Source organism: Siniperca chuatsi, linkage group LG24 (assembly GCF_020085105.1).
Source record: "Siniperca chuatsi isolate FFG_IHB_CAS linkage group LG24, ASM2008510v1, whole genome shotgun sequence".
Classification (NCBI taxonomy): Eukaryota; Metazoa; Chordata; class Actinopteri; order Centrarchiformes; family Sinipercidae; genus Siniperca; species Siniperca chuatsi.
The window spans coordinates 11,240,907-11,258,670 of record NC_058065.1 but is presented as its reverse complement, the minus strand read 5'-3'; the positions used below and the strand labels follow the sequence as shown (position 1 = coordinate 11,258,670).

At 39.2% G+C, this 17,764-nt stretch overlaps 1 protein-coding gene across 2 annotated transcripts in view; it reads right to left on the bottom strand.

Moving 5' to 3' along the window:
* Positions 1 to 1,749: 1,749 nt before the first annotated feature.
* The window catches only part of LOC122872159 (E3 ubiquitin-protein ligase Midline-1-like), a 64,469-nt gene continuing 48,454 nt past the window's right edge, over positions 1,750 to 17,764 (bottom strand). For both annotated transcript variants that reach the window (XM_044188010.1, XM_044188009.1), the window contains exons 4-10: positions 12,740 to 12,847; positions 9,821 to 9,969; positions 9,089 to 9,216; positions 7,705 to 7,848; positions 4,483 to 4,644; positions 4,026 to 4,233; positions 1,750 to 3,917 (exon numbers count right to left, since the gene is read on the bottom strand). In XM_044188010.1, coding sequence (XP_044043945.1) covers positions 3,569 to 3,917; positions 4,026 to 4,233; positions 4,483 to 4,644; positions 7,705 to 7,848; positions 9,089 to 9,216; positions 9,821 to 9,969; positions 12,740 to 12,847 — 1,248 coding nt within the window. In that variant the 3' untranslated portion in view covers positions 1,750 to 3,568. The remainder of the gene's footprint in view (positions 3,918 to 4,025; positions 4,234 to 4,482; positions 4,645 to 7,704; positions 7,849 to 9,088; positions 9,217 to 9,820; positions 9,970 to 12,739; positions 12,848 to 17,764) is intronic.

Here is a 17,764-nt window from a genome sequence, read left to right as displayed (position 1 = left end):
AGCGGCGATACCCCAATGAAGCCCGGCGTCTACAAACAATTGCTCCTGGAAAATCAGGAAGAGCCCCTGATGTCCGCGGGAAGTTCACGTGATAAACTCAGCAACTTCCTCTTCCGCAAGAAAATTCAAAAACTCAAGTTAACTCTACAAGTTGAGGTATAAACTGAGTTTGACAGACATTAGCATCTGCCTGGATGATTCATCATGTGGAAGAAAAAGTGCAGATGCTCTGTGCAGCATCTGTTCCCATGGTAGTTGAAGTTTCCTTTATTTTGTAGTCAAGATAATTAGAACCCACTTTGATAGATAAAGCTAACTAAATCTAACTACTGCAGATTCAATGTTACAATGATTCAACACCTAGGGAAAGTGGTTTCGTGACCAAGCTGATTGGAGAGAGATTGGATACCAGAAAAACACGTTTCTGCTACACAAAATTACACTTATTGTCTTGTGAATTACTGGGTAATTTTTACCTCATTGGGCCTCTAAAAACGAATTAAGACAAAGCACTCTAAGAAGGAAAAATCATTGTTTGATTAAACTGCTCACAATTGTAGACAGAGACAACCGGTGAGGAGTTGCAAGTGTAAATAGGCTTGTTTTTAAGTTGTCACCTGCCACAAAAACTTTGGGAACCACTAGTCTTCAGGAGGCCATCCATTCAGAGAGGTTTATAGTGCATGTCTGGGAACAAAGATGCTGGATTTTGGCTAAAATTTAGATTGGAAAAAATTTAATAATGATTTAAACATCTAACAAATCAGAAGAAAAGCTTTTAGACATACTGTTGCTTTTGTTTATGGCAGATTTCACCACAATCCACAACCAAAATTTCCAGCAGTTGTCTCCAGATATGTTTTCTCTTTATAAACAAATAAAATTACAACTGGGTCCATGAGACTATGTAAGATAATATTGTTTTGTTTAAACCTCCAATAGCAGACTTTTTGGCTACTTGGGGGCAGCGGAAACTAGCTGTAAACACAGCACTGACATATTATCACCTTTTATAAAGTTGATATCCCAATTTAGTTAGCAAACAGTTGCATATTTACACATCCAGCAGAACTTTAGCATTCATTTGACATGGTGTTTCTGATCACCTGGCGAATATAAGTCCAGTATTCACTCTTCTTTTACCTCTGTTTTGATCCAGGTGTTGAAGGAAATATCTGGCTCTTTAGCTGCTAAATACACTGCTATGTTCACCAGCTGTTTTCAAACTTTGTGCAGTGGGTTCTTAGAGCTTTTGTGTTGAGAACAGCTGACCGCTGTGTCCAAAAACAATGAGCTGAAAGACGCTATAAAGCTACTTAGAGCTGAGGGAAACTGCAGAGTTGGGTGACAATTATCTGTGCATTAATCACTTCGAGCGACCCCTTTCACATACAAGTAGTCATGTGATCCATTGTTAATATAAGAATATTGATTATAGCAGCTTTAAATGTCAGGTGACTGACAAAGTGTCTGACCTGAATTTGACTTTTTAACTGGGCAGGCAACTGAGAAGAAGAACATTCATGTTTATAGCAATACATGCAGTGCCTTCCTGAAGGGCAACAGTAACTTTACACAGACCAAAATGCCATAGCCTAAACTCACTGAATTCGGGACTGTGCTTGAATTTCCTGAAAATGTGAACTTTGTTTCAAAAAGAAAGAAATGGCTTCTGGCATTTCACCCTGTCCTGCTTTATAAGATCGGCTCTTGACATTCTCACACTACTGGATAACAAAAAAAGCACACTTTAATGTGAAAAGGAACAATGTTTATTTTTGACCTTCTCATAGACTTATCTCAGACGACAGTGATGCAAGCACTCATATCCTGTTTTCCATAAAAATGTCCACAGAGACAGAACATATAATACCATGGTCATAAAGTTCAAATGGAAACATTAAATTAAGCACTACATATTCGCATCAGTTACAATGAAAATGTACAGTTCAATTAATTGCAAAGGAAACACAGAAATTAAAGAATAGATCGTTATTTATCGTCATACAAGTTTACCAGGTATTGAAACAAAGCGACAGAAATACAACCAAATTTTTGTATTTACACTTAGGAGCGCCGTTTTTGTTACTATTAAACATTATTACATATAGAAAAAAACTGAATTATAGGATATAGAATTGACAATATCCCTTTGGGAGGTTTGTTGGAAGGGGTCTTGACCTTTGAGTATCTCATTTAGGCCGTTTTGTCCCTTTAAAAAAGCAAGGAATTAGGGAAAATCCAAATCAAGATTCAGCCAATGGGTGAAGTGAAGAGTGATGTGAACCCTACTGACATCATCAATGTGCAACAAGTCTGAGGACAGCCCCCTGTGCATGGCTATGTTGTCTCAATACAGTGAAGGAGGTGTGTGTTTTTTATAGCGAATTCAACCTTTTCAATAATATTGAGCTCCAATAATAACCTGGAGCTACAATTGTAACACAGCTCACATATTATGTATCACATAAAATGGCAGGACTCTGGCTGCCAAAAATGGAAATGAACACTATTTCAAGCAGAACACGACACTTCCCCAATATTAATGCATCTTAATTACACCAAAATGAATTAGATTTTTAGGCTACAAAACCATGAATAAAGTATGAACAATGTGCAAAACCAAGGTCTACATTTAAGGGAATCCTGCATTTAATATTAGCATGATGCTATTACCTCTCTGTCACTTTTTTAAAAATAATTCAGCATTAATTACCTTAAGTAAAATGTATGTAAAGACATCTGAACAGACAGCAATGGCTACTTTGGTTCCTTTTTTAATGAAAGATAATGGGGGGGATGCGATGAATTTACAAAATATACATCTGTTATTCTGCTCTTTCCAGCATCTGTAATTGATTAAAGTTGGGGTGGTATGTGTGTATTCGTGCATGTTTTTGTGTGTGTGTATGCAGTGTAAGTGTATGTGTGTGTACTTTGAGGGATTTTCAAAGTGCTATATCTGATAAGGTGAAAATTAAAAATTGATTTGTGGCTTGTTTCCTAGTTGCCATGGTACAAATATACCCATCATGGCCCAAAGTGCTTTAGAGTAGGAATTTCTGGCTCAACTCTGTCCATTTGTCCAGGTCTCCTCTGGATCGACACCAGCTTACTGTCATACATCTAGAATACATTTTCACTCATATTTGATTTTAGAAATCATAGTAAACAACTGAAAATCACTTTTGAGAAGCATGATTAAGTAATACCCCAGGCATCTCTTCTTTTTTCTTTGCATATTAAAGCTGCACAAGGTAATTTTGCACAAATGGTAGCAAGTGTTTCAATTATTTGGATTGAGGCTACACACACTCCTTATTACCAAAACGGCCGGTCTGTGACAGCATGTGCCAAAGAAAAACCAAATGGGAGAAGAAGAAAATATCTGACACTGATGAGTGTCAATTTAGGTAAATAGAGCAGATCTGTAAGAATTTAAAAGGATAGGACACTCACTCTTCTGTTCTCTTTTCTACAGATGATCATTTTCACAAATCTTGCCCAGTGCAGCTTTAAGATAATTAAGACCAGTTTATGGTGATTTCTTCTTGTCTGTCTGTAGTTTTCAGTCTTGGGTTTCCAGTCCCTCTAGATGGTCAGGGATGGGTAAACCAGTGAGAATCGTCAGACACTTGTTCCACACGTTGAACACAGGACACACGGGCTGGACGAAGGAGACGTGAAATGTGTGCAGGTGCTGGGAGCCCACGGCATCGTAGAAGGTCACGTAACCAGCGTCGTAGTCCAACAGGACCCCGACGCGTCGCAGGTGGGGCGAGGGCTCGATGGCCAGCTCTTTGCTGTTGTGGCGAACCACCCAGGAGTTGTTGCAGCGGCAGAGCACCCAGGAGGCCGAGTTCTTGCCGATCCACTCGTGCTTGGGGGCTGATTTGTAGGCTATACCCACAGCGTACCTGAGGAGGAGTGGAAGATTCCGTTATGTGAAAATGACAAACCTTGAACCTTTACTCAAACAGACTCCTGAAATTAGGACTAGAAATTTGTGGCTCAGTAAAACTCACCATGTGCTCCCTCCAATTAAAGCCTCCCAGTAGTGACGACCACTGTCGATGTAGACATTTCCCACCACGCCGTAGCTGCTCTGGCTGGTGAAACGCTCCTGGCTGTGGCCTTTCTTGGATGTGGTTTCGTCCCGCTCCACTGTCAGGTTGTCGTGGGACACCTTCAGCTTCTTGTGGGCAGATTTGGGGTCCAGCTTGAACGGCTGGCCTGGAAGAGAAAAAAATATTTTGAAATGTATTGAGATCTATGACAGGCAACATTCTTTACAGAACAAACTAATTTATTTTCAGTTAATTGAATTTCATATTTGCCAGTGAAAAAAAATATCTCAAGCACAGCAAGTGGAGCAAGTGAAAATAATAAAGTCAATAAGCTACTTCTGTGGAGGTGTTTAAACATAAGTTTTCAGTAAAGGTCAATCCTATATGGAGTGTTCCTTTTCAGTCTTGTGCTTACTGTTGGTCTTCAGAGTCCCTGGTTCACTGCTCCTGCTTCCCGCTTGGTTAATGGCCTTAACAACAAAGATGTACTTGGTGCCACTCTGCAGACCGTGCACTGTGTAGTGGTTCTGCTTGATGTTCGGAACAATCATCCAGCTCTCCAACGAGTTACACAGACCTGGGAGGAGAGAGGAAAGGAAGGGCGAGATAAGGAGAAGGAGGCACAGATGAGAGGGAGGGAATGATACAGGGTACAGTCAGTTAATGCAATGAGAAATGATTCAGGTTTTCAGTTGTTTAAGGTACCTAAAAATGCATTTCAGCAGTTATAACAAATTTCATGTGCTTTATTTAAAGACAAAGCCTGAGAAGAATAAGAAATCAGCGGAAAAGATATTTAATTAAAACTGCAGGCACTTTCGGCACAAGAAAAACAACACCCAAACAGGAGAAAATCTATTCACTTAAAAGTTTCCTGGAGAGGAGAGATGTACAGCTGTGTGAAAGGATAGGGTACTAAAGGATATGGGTGTGAGCCTGTGGCAGTGGGAACAGGTGAGAGGTTGTGAAAAGACACAAGTGGAAACCATTCACACCTTGTTGGCTTCATAGCTGCACTATGCTCTCTCTGCTTGGTGTGTGTGTGTGTTTTATTCAATGGCGCTTCAGTGCTGCAGCACCACCTCCTGAGGCATGCATGTATAGTTCCCTTCCATGTCACAGCTTTCTTTGCCTGAGGAATGTGCGTAGGAAGTTACCACTATACTGCTGCTCTTTGTTGGCCACCCATAAACGAAAACAATCTTCCATAATGAGCACCCTCAGTTCTCCTTTTACTGGTACAATGTCACATGCCACCTTGACCATAAACCAACCAAAAGAAAAAATAAATGAATAAATAGAAATATCTTGACTTGAAGTTATAATCTTCTAAGATTTCAGTCCTGGTTGATTTAGCAACACCTGTGGTTGCTGGTGGTAACAGGAAGTGTGTATTGACCAGTGGGGGCAGCAAACACACCTGGAGGGGCTACTCTGTCAGAAATGCAACAGAAGAAGAGCTTCTAGAAGCTGTGGCTCTTCTAGTAAGAGCCTTAGCTAAAGATAAAACCTATTGACTTGTCTCTATCTGTTATTTGTTATTAAAAAACATCAACTGGTATTCATCATCTTGGTATTTCAGTACATTTCTCATAAGCTAAATCCAATCATGATGGAGGAAAAACAATAAATTGCCAAACTGCTACTTCAAAGTAACTAGCTTAGCAGAGTAGCAATAACCCCGATGTGAGCTTTTGACTCATGTAATTTGGTGTGGTTAAACTGTCTTTAAATATTTAATGTATTAAATTGTAAATTAATGCATTACATAAACATTAACAGTAAATGTACAGACAAACACCTAGCAAAACAGATACATTCTCTGTGAGAAAGGTGGACAAAGTAACAAAAAAAACCTCACTATACAGAGCCAATTACTGAATGCAAATCCATTAATTGATGTAATAAAAAAATCTTAGAGAAGAATTATGACTTTAGATAACCCAAGAAAATACTAAATATGAATTTATTTTTGTTCTAACCAACGACAACACTAACCAAAAGTGGGGTTAAGAGCATCATACTGTATAGGTACAGTCAATTGTTAAAACTTAACCGTTGAAGTACTATTACTACTGCTACCATTCCTACTGGTATACACTTTCAAACTTAAAGCAAATACATTTGATGAAGCTTGCATATCAAACAGAAATAGCATTTTGAAAAGAGAGAGAGTTCTGACACATCATATTAAGACACAGGAAATCCAATTCAGAAGGCTGTACTGAACAATTACGCATAGGAATTAAGGATGTTGTTTTTGTGTTTTTATTAAATTAACATCAGAAGACCTCTTGCATAGTTATTCATCTGAATTGCTCCAGGGGGAATTTTCTGGCACGTGACTTTGATGCCAACAGCAACATCTGACATTATCGGATGTGAAAACAGGAGGTGAGAAAAATCACAGCATCTTAGTGAACAGACGGAGACAGGGATGTGAAAGTAAAAGGGGAAAGAAAGAGGGAAATAAATGTCACATTAGTTTAATGGCTGTCGGTTCTCCAGCTGCTTTAAACTGTAAAGTAATGAGAAGGCAGTGACAAAGGTGTAACCTCAGGAAAATGGGAAGAAATAAATAAAAGAAGGAAGCAATGCCTTAGCATACAGAGTTGAAGCAGAAGGAAAGGGAAAGAAAATGAAGCAAAAGGGAGGAGGAAAAGAAAGGAAGGCAGGGGTAAATCTATTTGAATCTGAAAAAAAGACTTCTATATAAGAATAGATGAAAACAGACAGAGAAAAGGCAGTTTGATTGAAAGGGAGCAGAGGAGCTCGTCTTCAGATGCCCTGACCCCATTTTCTTCCTTGTAGTTGTTGCTCACTCGAGTGTGCTCATGATTTTCAGGGTCTTGTGTGTATGGGAGTAAGTGTGTGTATGTCGGCGTATATTCTATGTGTGTTGTTGTTCTACAAGACATTGTGTCACTAAGTGTGTGTCTGGGATGCTGATTCATTTTACAGCTGTCATGTCTTACTCCTTCAGTGCTACTTACGTCTTACTACTAAACGTCTTGTATGTATAGACATGCTGTATGAACTCTGTATATCCACTGAAGTCTCGTCTTTTACTGAGTACTCTGCACCAAATGTAAATTCTGTGCTGCACTATCATCAAATCTTTCTCTCCTTCCATCTCCTTCACAAGCTACAGTCATTTGATGTGTGACAGCATCTGAGGGTGATAGTAGCATAAAGGCTAGAGGCTTCACTTCAGGAGGTTCCACTTCCCCTTAACTGCTATCTCAGCTTTTAGAAAAGCACTTCAACTCCCAGCTGCCTTAGGTAAGCTAGCAGCCACCAGTGGAGCACCGTGATTGTACTGCGCAGATCAGGTCTATAAATAGTCTATAAATAGGAAAAATTTAAGTCTGCATAACAAATCATTGTCTAAATGCTGTTTAAAATAATGTGGACTAGACTTCCACCAGGTTGTTAAACACTCAAGTTTCCCTAAAAACATCACATGACTTCAGTTTCTTCAACTGCAGCTACAACCCTGACAATGGATACTAGAAAAGATTTAGAGCAGATTGCATTTGGCTTGTGTTTCAGGATGCATAATACTGCTTCCAAAAACCTGAAAATCCATTAATTTCCTATCTGATTCGAGCATTCCTTTTCAGCCACACATACTTACTGGCAATGTTAGACTGTCCAGTGAAGATGGCGTACTGGAGCTCATAGGACACCACTGTGAATTCATCATCGGACGTCCAGTGGACAGCGATGGTGTCGTAGGATGCTGTGCACAATTCCTCCCTTATGTTTGGAGCACTTGGAGCTACAGAGGATAAAAAAAGGAATGTCATCCAACAAGATCTCTATCCTATATTCCAACTGAATATAATTGCAAATTACATTAGTAATATTCCAGAATGATAACACACTCAAAGGTTGTCAGTTGTTACAACAAACAGTAGCCCCAATTAACCTTGTATGTGTTCATTTGGCTCAATTTAGGAGTGTAAAGGCTTCATTACACACAGGATTGAAGATGTTCTTTCTAGTAGAGTGGTAGGTTGAGCATTAAAAGCAAAGCAGGACAGAAATAATAAAATATTCAGATAAAAAGCAGCTCACATTAATTCAGCGGGAAGAGTAAATATCACAATCCTTTTAACAGTAACAAATGTGAGTCATTACATAACCAGTTACGCTAGATTGGCTTTCTTACACTCATGTATTGATTCATGTGCACTTTATTAGTTTATATTTGTTTTTGTTCTACAGTGAAATCCATAAAACAAACCCTTCTTGTATTCAAACCATGAGGCCTCTAGTAGAAAGAGAATGGACTGAGGTAAGAAATAAAGATACAAAGGCACAGCTTAAATTGATTGTAAAGCCACTTCCTATCTCTTTCTGTGTCTGTCATTCTCTCCCTCTCCCGAGCCTTCTGTCATGAGTGGCTGCACATAGTGGAGTGATTCAGACTGATTCACTTAGTGAAAAGGCCCTCCAGCGAAGCCCTCATGCATCGCAGAGAATAAATACAAGCCAGCCATTTTCAGACCCTCAAATCCACTACACATGATGCCTTGTTTTTGTCCCCAGCGTGCTCATAATTCATGCGGTGACATGTTGATGGGGCTTCGCAAATGGGACATCAGAAATTAATGTTGAAAATTACTTTTAGAGTTAATAGCCTGGGGCCTGTTCCTTCAAACGCAGTGCTTGAAGACAGCAGAGACTTCAAAAGAATTTTTCAAAAATCTGAATATAAAGCTGAAATAGATTTGTAATTAGAAGCAATGTTTGGTTTCATGGTTAGGGATGAGCTGATTTTTTTTTAAAAGTGTAACACTGTAGATCCAACAAAAAGGGACATTTGGTTTGTGATTTTAACCTTGAAGAAAGTAAATATCAAGCGATTGTGGTGCACATGAATTGAAATGCCCACTGATTTTGACAACAAATGAGTCCTCTGAATTTAAAACAGGGGGGCTGAAACAGTTCAGTTATGAACTGTTTTTAGTTTAATAAATAAATGTGCCTCTGAACGGAAAGACATGAAGGTTTACCAGTAAGGTAATCCAGATTCTCCAGCAACTTCTTCTCTCGGGCGAAGTCCAGGGCAAAAGTGTCGAAGGTGTCTGTTAGGTGTATCTCAGGGATCAGCACTTGGGTTGATGCAGTTGCCATGGAAACCCTAGATCAATACCAATCAAAATTGAACAGGTTTTTATAAGTATCATTATCTTTAAAATAAAATAAGAAATGAGGCACATAAATAAGAATTTATAATCTACTGCAACATGTAGAATGAAGGTCTTTTAGCATTTTGCACCAGATCAGAATAGCTGATGGAATACAGTATTAACAAACTGCTCAACAGATGCTAAATTAGAAATACTGAATCTGAATAAAAATCAGCCCCGTAGTTATTGAGGCTGTGCAGATTAGATTCTGATTGAAACACTACTTTTGTTTGAAGGACTAAAGGATAATGATTTCTTTTTATATCTCTCAGCTTTGTTTCTCTTGAGGATGCACATATTGGACACCGGGTTTAGTTCTCAATTGCCAAATCAATTAGTCAGAAAGCTTAAGCAGGGAGTGGAATAAGATTAGGCTAAATAAAAGATGAATTCCCTCTCTACTTGTCTTTGCTGATGGGTAAGTCAAGCATACAAAGTTCTGAAATTGTTTCTCAACATCTATGTGTACACTCTTTGCCCTTTCCCCAAAGCTAGACCTTAGTTTGCTAAGCTGAATAATTCCAACATATGTGGCCAGTGTGTGGGCTGTGTGACCTCTCGTTGATGCTCTTGGCAGTCTGCAGGAAGCGAGCGTGATCGGTTTCTTTCAGTGTCTGATCGGCCTGTGTGATGAGGGCCGAGGACCTCTCGATGCACTGCTTGCAGTTGGAGATCTGTTGGGCGAGCTTCCGAAGCCTTTGTGCCTGGAAATAATGGAAAATGCAAAGAGAAGTCTGAGAACAGTGCTGTTAGGCTGGATCAAAATAATTAAACCAAGAATGCGTGAAAATGTCCTCATCCAGGTTAAGATGTTGTGGATCATTAGGGATGAGAACATGATCAGAGCTGACAGCAGGAAATTAATCCAAAAAATGGGGTTTTATTGGTACAAGGAGACATTTCAAAGTCACTCAAACATGAAAAGGTCAAACCCAGGGTTGACTGATGCACATAGTCACCTATTTCTTCATGTTTTCTTAAGAACATCGAAGATGGTAAATTATAGCAAAGGGCATGAATGTGTCCATCATGCTTAGTTTACAGGGACTGGAAGCTGATTTGTTTTGACCTCTCTACTTATTTCTTGTTCTATGAGATTTTTTTTTAGAAGCCCTGCGTCTTTTGTAACTGTGAAGGTAAATGAACCAGGCACTTCAAGGTCAACTTTTTTCCTATGTTGTAGACCAAATAAAACATACTATGGGTGATTGTATAACTAAGCTTCTAGGGCTGCCCCCAATAGTCGACTAAACCGTTAGTCGATGAGAAGAGCCTTAGTCGACTACGTTTTCATTAGTTGGGTAGTCGCAGGCATAAAATTTTTTTAAAAAACCTCAAACTCCATTTGGGAGCAGCGCCTTGTCACCGGGACGAAACTATCAGGGGATTTTTGCAACACGGACCGTTTCTCTCAGGAAGTTACTTACTGGCGCACTGCTGCCAACTGTATAGTTGCCATTAGCTTAGCTAGTTACCTAACTAATTATATTAGATGACTCTATCCGGACTGGGAGCTTGGAGTACCAGGGGGAGTATTGGTGTTTGTTTACACCGCTAGCACAGGAGCTATGGACCACCGGGAGTGGAGAGGAGTTTTCAGCCCCGGGGCGGGGGATGCTGCCAGGTAGTGGGGCCAGGAACACAGTACCAGAACACAGCCTCCAAGACCGATGGAGGCCAGTTTGATGACAGGGAATACAGTACCGAGATACAGTACCGTGATTTACAGCGGCTCCGACCGTGATTCTCTGACTCCGGGGACGAAGAAGGTAAGGCGGGGACCGGAGAGGAATGAAGCGGCAGAGTGAGTTTATTAAATTAATTTGTAAGTAACATTATACATCATCCATCATATTAAGTCGCAAGTATTTGTTTTGTGAAGTTATTTAATCCCGTGTTTTTAACAATGAGACTTGTATGATGTTATACTGTGTTGAATTATTTAGCAAAATGTTCAGTCTCCTTGCTGGTTGTTCCGACACATTCAGAATCAATCGTTTTGTATTTCTCTTTAATGTAGCACAGCATGAATAATGTTGCTTACAACATTCTTTCTCAGCCCCGGAACTCAAACCATTTTCTGATTCCCTAAAAATATACATTTATATAATTAAATTAATATAATAAACATTCAACTACTAGTCGACTAGGAAAATCTTTAGTGGGGGCAGCCTTCATACGAAAGTTGAGTAACCAAGAAACAGACAAAAGGCATGACAAAAATGTTCGAAACAACATGAATTAAGCTTCTCCCATGTCCCTGCTAACACTACATTTTCTAGGCGTGTCAGTGATTCTATTTCACCTCGTTTGCCCGTCAGATTCATTCCCTCTCCCCACAGTATGAGCAGAGATTTTAAGAGACAGATTGAGGTCAATGGACATTTCATCAGCAGTTTGACTTGTAAAGAGCCCAAAACACAGCAATCTCAGTCCAAATGCATTGAAATATGCAAAGTTATCATCATGTTAAAAAGTAAGGACAGGGAAGTAAGCAAAACAGGCAGACTAACAACAGAAACTTGGTCTTGGAAAAAAGCATTCTGCATCAGTGCTACTGATCTAGCATTCCACCAAAAAGCAATTTGTAGAAATCTGTTGGCCTAAAAATAATTATCTCTGTATCCAATCCTAAAAGCCTACATTACATGGTGAAAAAAAATCCCTAGTGGGTTCCAAGTCTCACTAGATACAGCTTAAAAAAATCACCCGGGTTTGGAGTACAAGTAAACGTGCCCTCCCATATGCTCTGGGATCTACTTTTGGCCAGTTGGACTGTTTTTCCCGTCTGTTCAGGATGTGTCAAAAGGTTTGAATTTCAGGCAGCTGAACAGTTTGCCGTCTGTTCGAGATATAAGGATCAGGTCAAGTGGCTGTAATGGAGTATTGCATTTGACACAAAATGGGGTCTGATGTTAGTGTATGTGTTTAACTACTGATGATTAAAGGTCAGCTGTAGCAATCCGGACCTTGGACTGTGAATGCCTGTCATCCAGATACTGATTTGTACCACATTTGCACATTACATTGTATATACTGCAGGAATAAGGGAGTTCATTTGTTTTTATTGTTATGCATGTGACTGTGGAATATTAGATTTGCAGACAGTATTTTCGCCTTGTTGATCATTATACCTGCTGGAATGGTTCACTGATGGAAGAAAGTATCATTTTCAATGATTAAGGAATTATGTAAATTAGTAGCTACAAAAACATGGCTAAACTAGCGTTAAGCAGCAATAAAAAAACGTACATTATGCTGTTTCTGGTGGAAGAACAAAATAACAAGTGGGCCCATGGGTAGCTTTAAAATGGGCTACACATTTTAGTTTATTCACTGTTTGGCAGGCTAAAAAATCATTCAGAGGTAAGAAAAAGTGAGAGGATATGAAGTGAAAGATGGGTATAAAAAAAGCAAAGGAAAATAAATGGTATCTGATATCATACTCCTCGCCCCTCTGAGTGTTCACCTCACCTTCCCCTCCTTGATCTTGCTGCCAATGATCTGCCTCCTCTGCTGAATAATGTCAATCAGGACATCACACTCCTCCATGAGCTTGCCCTCCTGGCGGGACGCGTTCACCTGAGAACCAATTCGCAGAGAGTATTAGATAAACAAAGAGATTGATGGAGGCTGGGGATGAGGGATATAGAGAGATATATGTTTAGTGGCTCCACATCATGGTGACAGACGGACAGGATGTCATTTTCATCCATCAGCTGGCCCTCCTGTCTGAAGCAAACACTTGAGGAAGACGAGGCATATTCAGCCATTTTGCCTCCTTCTGGCTTAAGTGCTGATCGAGTGACAAGTAAAATAAGCAGGAAGCCCTTTGGCTGGTAGAGAGCAGACATGACACCCAGCAATATGCCAAAGAACCAGACACAAGGACTGTGTCCAAAATCATCCCGTATTTACTATGTAGTGCACCCCCCATCATTTTAATGAATGAGTGAACAAGGGAGTGATTTTGGATGCAGCCAATGAGTATCCCTCATTCCCATGGTAGCCATTTTGAAGTTAGGAAATCCTACTGTTTAACAAGATGGGAATTCAGGGATCAGGCATTTTACACATCCCCCATTGAAAACCATATTAAAATAAAAGAAATGTGGGTTATATATTGGGTAATTTACATTTTATGGTTATATATTACAGTTTAGAAAGTAGAAACTAGCTAACGTACAAGCTCCCAACTAGATTCAAGTAGCTCCTGTAGTTACTGTTATTGAGACTCTTAGACTAAACTGAAGTCCTATATTATTATGTCCCAGCAACCACTGATTTGGTAACTTGTGCTGTGGTCAGACTAAGTAACATTCATGTCAGAGAGGGGTCAGAGACAGGCTTCTGGGATCAGGAATGTCAGCCACCACAGCATCAGGTTGTCAAACCAGCCAAGAGAAGGCACATGATAGTTTCTTCATCAGGGCCTCGTGAGGTGTCCTATGGAACACTTCAGGGGATAAAATGACAAATTGTTGTGCCCGATGCTCATTTTGGTTTACATTTTGGATACACCCATTTTTGTGTTGAAATCATGCAGTCTAGTCCCTGCTTTACAGGTCAAAAATGGTCTAGACGTCTAGGTTAGAACCAGGCAAAATTTGTTTAAAAAAAGTTATATCTTTATACATGACTATATTTCAAACTGAAGTGGGTTCTAACTACATTACATTGTTACATAAAACAATGATATGTAGACATTTAAAAAAAACTTTTAAACAAAATGTATTCCAGTTTTAATGTCCAGACATTGTTTGACCTGCAAATGATCAAACTACTAAGGTGTTTAGAGTTAAATGGTGCAGCATTACCCCTCCCAGATCCTAAATTAGTCTATTTGGATTTATGTTATCGGAGTTTTATAACATTTTCTTTATAAGAGGTTTAACAGGGAGTGTGACCTCGCTGAGGTCTAACTGACTCAAAACATAAAAACATCACTATGTAGGATAACATACTGCACATTTCTTTGTCTGTGAATGAGTTTTTTGAAAACAAATTTGATATTTTCTCATGCACGGCCCATATAACATGGTCATTTCTGCATTTGCCACCTTAATCAAATGTACAAGCCCAATTTGTGTTGACTGTGACTACAGTAATCGTCACATTGTGGAGAACATAAAGGCCAGTGCTGTCCTAACTTTATATAAAAGCATATTTAGTTTTCTGGCAGTGGGTTCAAACATCTGCTTGGCTCAAAACCCACTGATGGCAATTAAACTTTTAAAAAAATAATTGAATTTATTTGGAAGGTGTTTGGGAAAAGTGCAGTTGATGCTGTTGATTACATTTAAGGTTATTTAGCCATGAGGGTCTTTAGAAGAAAAATGCCATCCAGCTCCATTCTCTGAGGTATTTGATTCACTTTGCAGTTGGAACCTTTACAGTCTGAGCAAGCTATAAAAGTTGTTCCAAGTCCAATTATAATACTGTAGGTCCTAACATAATGTGTAATTTCTCATTGTGGTCATTTCCTTGCGGGCCTTTCAGCACCTTGTAAAGTGTTTTCTTGCTGCAGCAAAGTGATAGCACAGGGAGCAATGAAAGAGAAGTCTGCTGTGAGTGTTGCCAAGCCAACGAGGGATTGCACACATACACTCTCTCATACACACACACACACACATGCTGACAGGTGTTTTAATAATGACATCATGGGGAGTCATTTGCCTTTCCTCCACATAACCAAACAAGGCTGGAAAGGACTTCCTCAATATCCTCAACGTGCCCTCCTAAACAGCATTAATGCATTTTTTTCTGGGATCGTGTTGCCAACAGAAACTATTTGCCACCTGGATTACATCTCAGTGCTTATGTGTGACATGCTAAGCTGAACGCCTGAGCTCTGCTGTACAGAGTAGCTGTAACAATGCTGGTGCATCTGTCTTTTCAACACTGCTAATTGGTTTCTTCGGCATCACTCTGACAGCTCTGGGGAAGCTTGAGATTTAAAACTGCTTACTCTGTGAAAAGCTTGTATATATGTTATCCCTTTTTTGGCATTATGTACACCAATTAGCATACTTATACAGATCTAAATACAATGGTGTTTTGGGGTAAAAGCTTCTCTGGTTAAAGACTAAAAAGACACACATTGAAGTTAATGTTTTTTTTGGAAGTTAGCTCTTTTGCGCTCAAGCAGATTTTGCTTATTTTGCTGGTTTTTAATGTGCCGTTGGGTCAGGAATACTTTCCAACTACTAATAAACAACAGTTCAACTAAAATGGAACTATATGTGAACAAGGGTGACGCTCTCCGATATTGCTCATCTGACTGAAATAACCACCCACAAGGCTGCCTGGAAACATCACACACACACACACACACACACTGTGGTCACTCTGCCTCCAAATTTAAGCTTTCCAGTAAGAAAATATATTTTCAAATTCAAAGGAAGCCATTTTGTAGTCTAAAACATTAGAATAGTCATTCTGTGAGTAAATGGTTGACTAAAATTGTAATAAACTAGACAGTGACATAGACACATGCAGAGTTTGTGACTAGAGTGCATCATGTGCCATGTCAAGATGTGAAGCATCTAATGACTGTGGGCAGAGCCCTCTGGAGCATATGATCAGTATGACAGAGTGCACGCTGGCAGGGACATTAAGTGATTCATTTAACCACAGAAAAACATATATAAAAATGACTCAGTCCTCGAGGATATACTTTTGAAAGTTTGTATAGAACCAAACTTTCTGCAAGGGAGGTGACGTTAAACTTTACATGTCTAATATATTCAGTGACACTATGTCTGCTTGTACAGCATCAGAGGTATTTCTTCTTCTGTGGCTTTTGCTACAGTATAAGTATTAATTTTCCCAGCAAAAGCAGTAAGCCATGCATTTTGTTCGAGTGGTTGTTTCTTTATTGCATTTTATAAATAAACCAATTAACTGCCTATAATTATCCCTCTTTGACTATGTGTGATTATTAAATTATACTTGGATTCAAACATAATAACGCCGTTCCCCACAGAGGGGTGCAGATATTGTGTGGCATTAAATTCCAACAATTACAGCATCTTGATTCTATTAGTCGACATGTTGTCAGCTGAAAAAGAATGCTGGGATTTGACATAATGTGGTGCAGGAGCATTTAATCATGAGCATGGTTAAACCACAGCACAGAGAGTGACTCAGAGGAACTGGATGTGAGCTTGCAATCTTTTTTAGAACATCACTCGCCTCCTTTTACACCACCATTGCCCTTGGTATTGGAGGAAAAATCAGAGGATGTCAATTAAGGTTGTCATTCATGCCAACCAGTCATGTATTTGTAAAAAAAACAATCAGAAAAGTTATCCAATTCAAGTTTTCTCTTCTAAGTATGCATGAGTTTTTATAACATCTGGAGTCACGAAGATGTCAGACTCTCAGCAGCCATCTCCAGTGAAGCTTTGGAATAGATAAATCTGATGTGAAATATTGAAAGAGCTGCCTGTACAGTGCTTTTCCTCTGTGACCCTCTTTTTTTAGCCCTGTCACATTCACCCCTATCATGGGCAGCCGAATGTCCATTTCAAACAGCTTCATTTATTGAGGTTATACGAGTTTATGCATTTATTTTTGGCTCATGATCACCAGTTCAACATGAATTTTCCATCTTCTACTTGTGCAATATGACTTTTCTCACCTAAAAACAACATGCTGTACACTCCACAAGCTATTCTAGGGCTTTAGAGTGTGTTGTGAAACCCTACTGTATGTGTAGTTGTGACCATAATGCACTGGGCGGAAGAAAAAAAACAGGTCGAACATTTTTTTTGCCCCTTCTTATATGAATAATTTATTAATTCCTGATTTTTGAAGTGGAGTGTTTTGCTTTTGTTGGTCCTTTTTTGATGATCGAAAGGATCAGAGAGGTTGTTTTTCCTATTTCAAATTCCTGCATCATCAAAAATGTCCCCTCAAGCTTAGCTCACAGAAGACATCTTTGCGTGATGGTGACACAAAAACATACTCACAAAATATCCACACAGCACTTTAGCCAAAAAAAACTTAAATCTCCTTAATAAATCACAATCCTCTTTCCTAGCCGTAACGTCCGTGCTTTGCCAGGCAGAAAGGCTGTTCTCCATTATTTCTCAACTAAGATGTCACAGCCTTTTTAACCCTGTGGCATTGCTTTATTTAAAGCTTCTTAGTGGGCCAGCGTAACATGAACAGGCTTAGCACAGAATTGCCTTCAGTAGAGCTAAATACACAGACATTCACACACATTGTTATTATCCTTATACAGTAATAAACATATAATGGCAAAAAACAATACAATTTCTGCACTGAGCACGCCAGTTTCTATACAAATAAAGCTGTTTGTGAAAAAAAGAATTAATCTTTATGCTAGCATATTGTTTTAAAGATGGAATATATTATGCTAAAGCAGTTTCAACTGTTTTTTCACACCTCATAAGCAAAAGCACAGAGTACAGCAGATATAATTAAAACACAGCACAGTGACTCATAATTAGTCCTTTCTTAGCATTATCATTG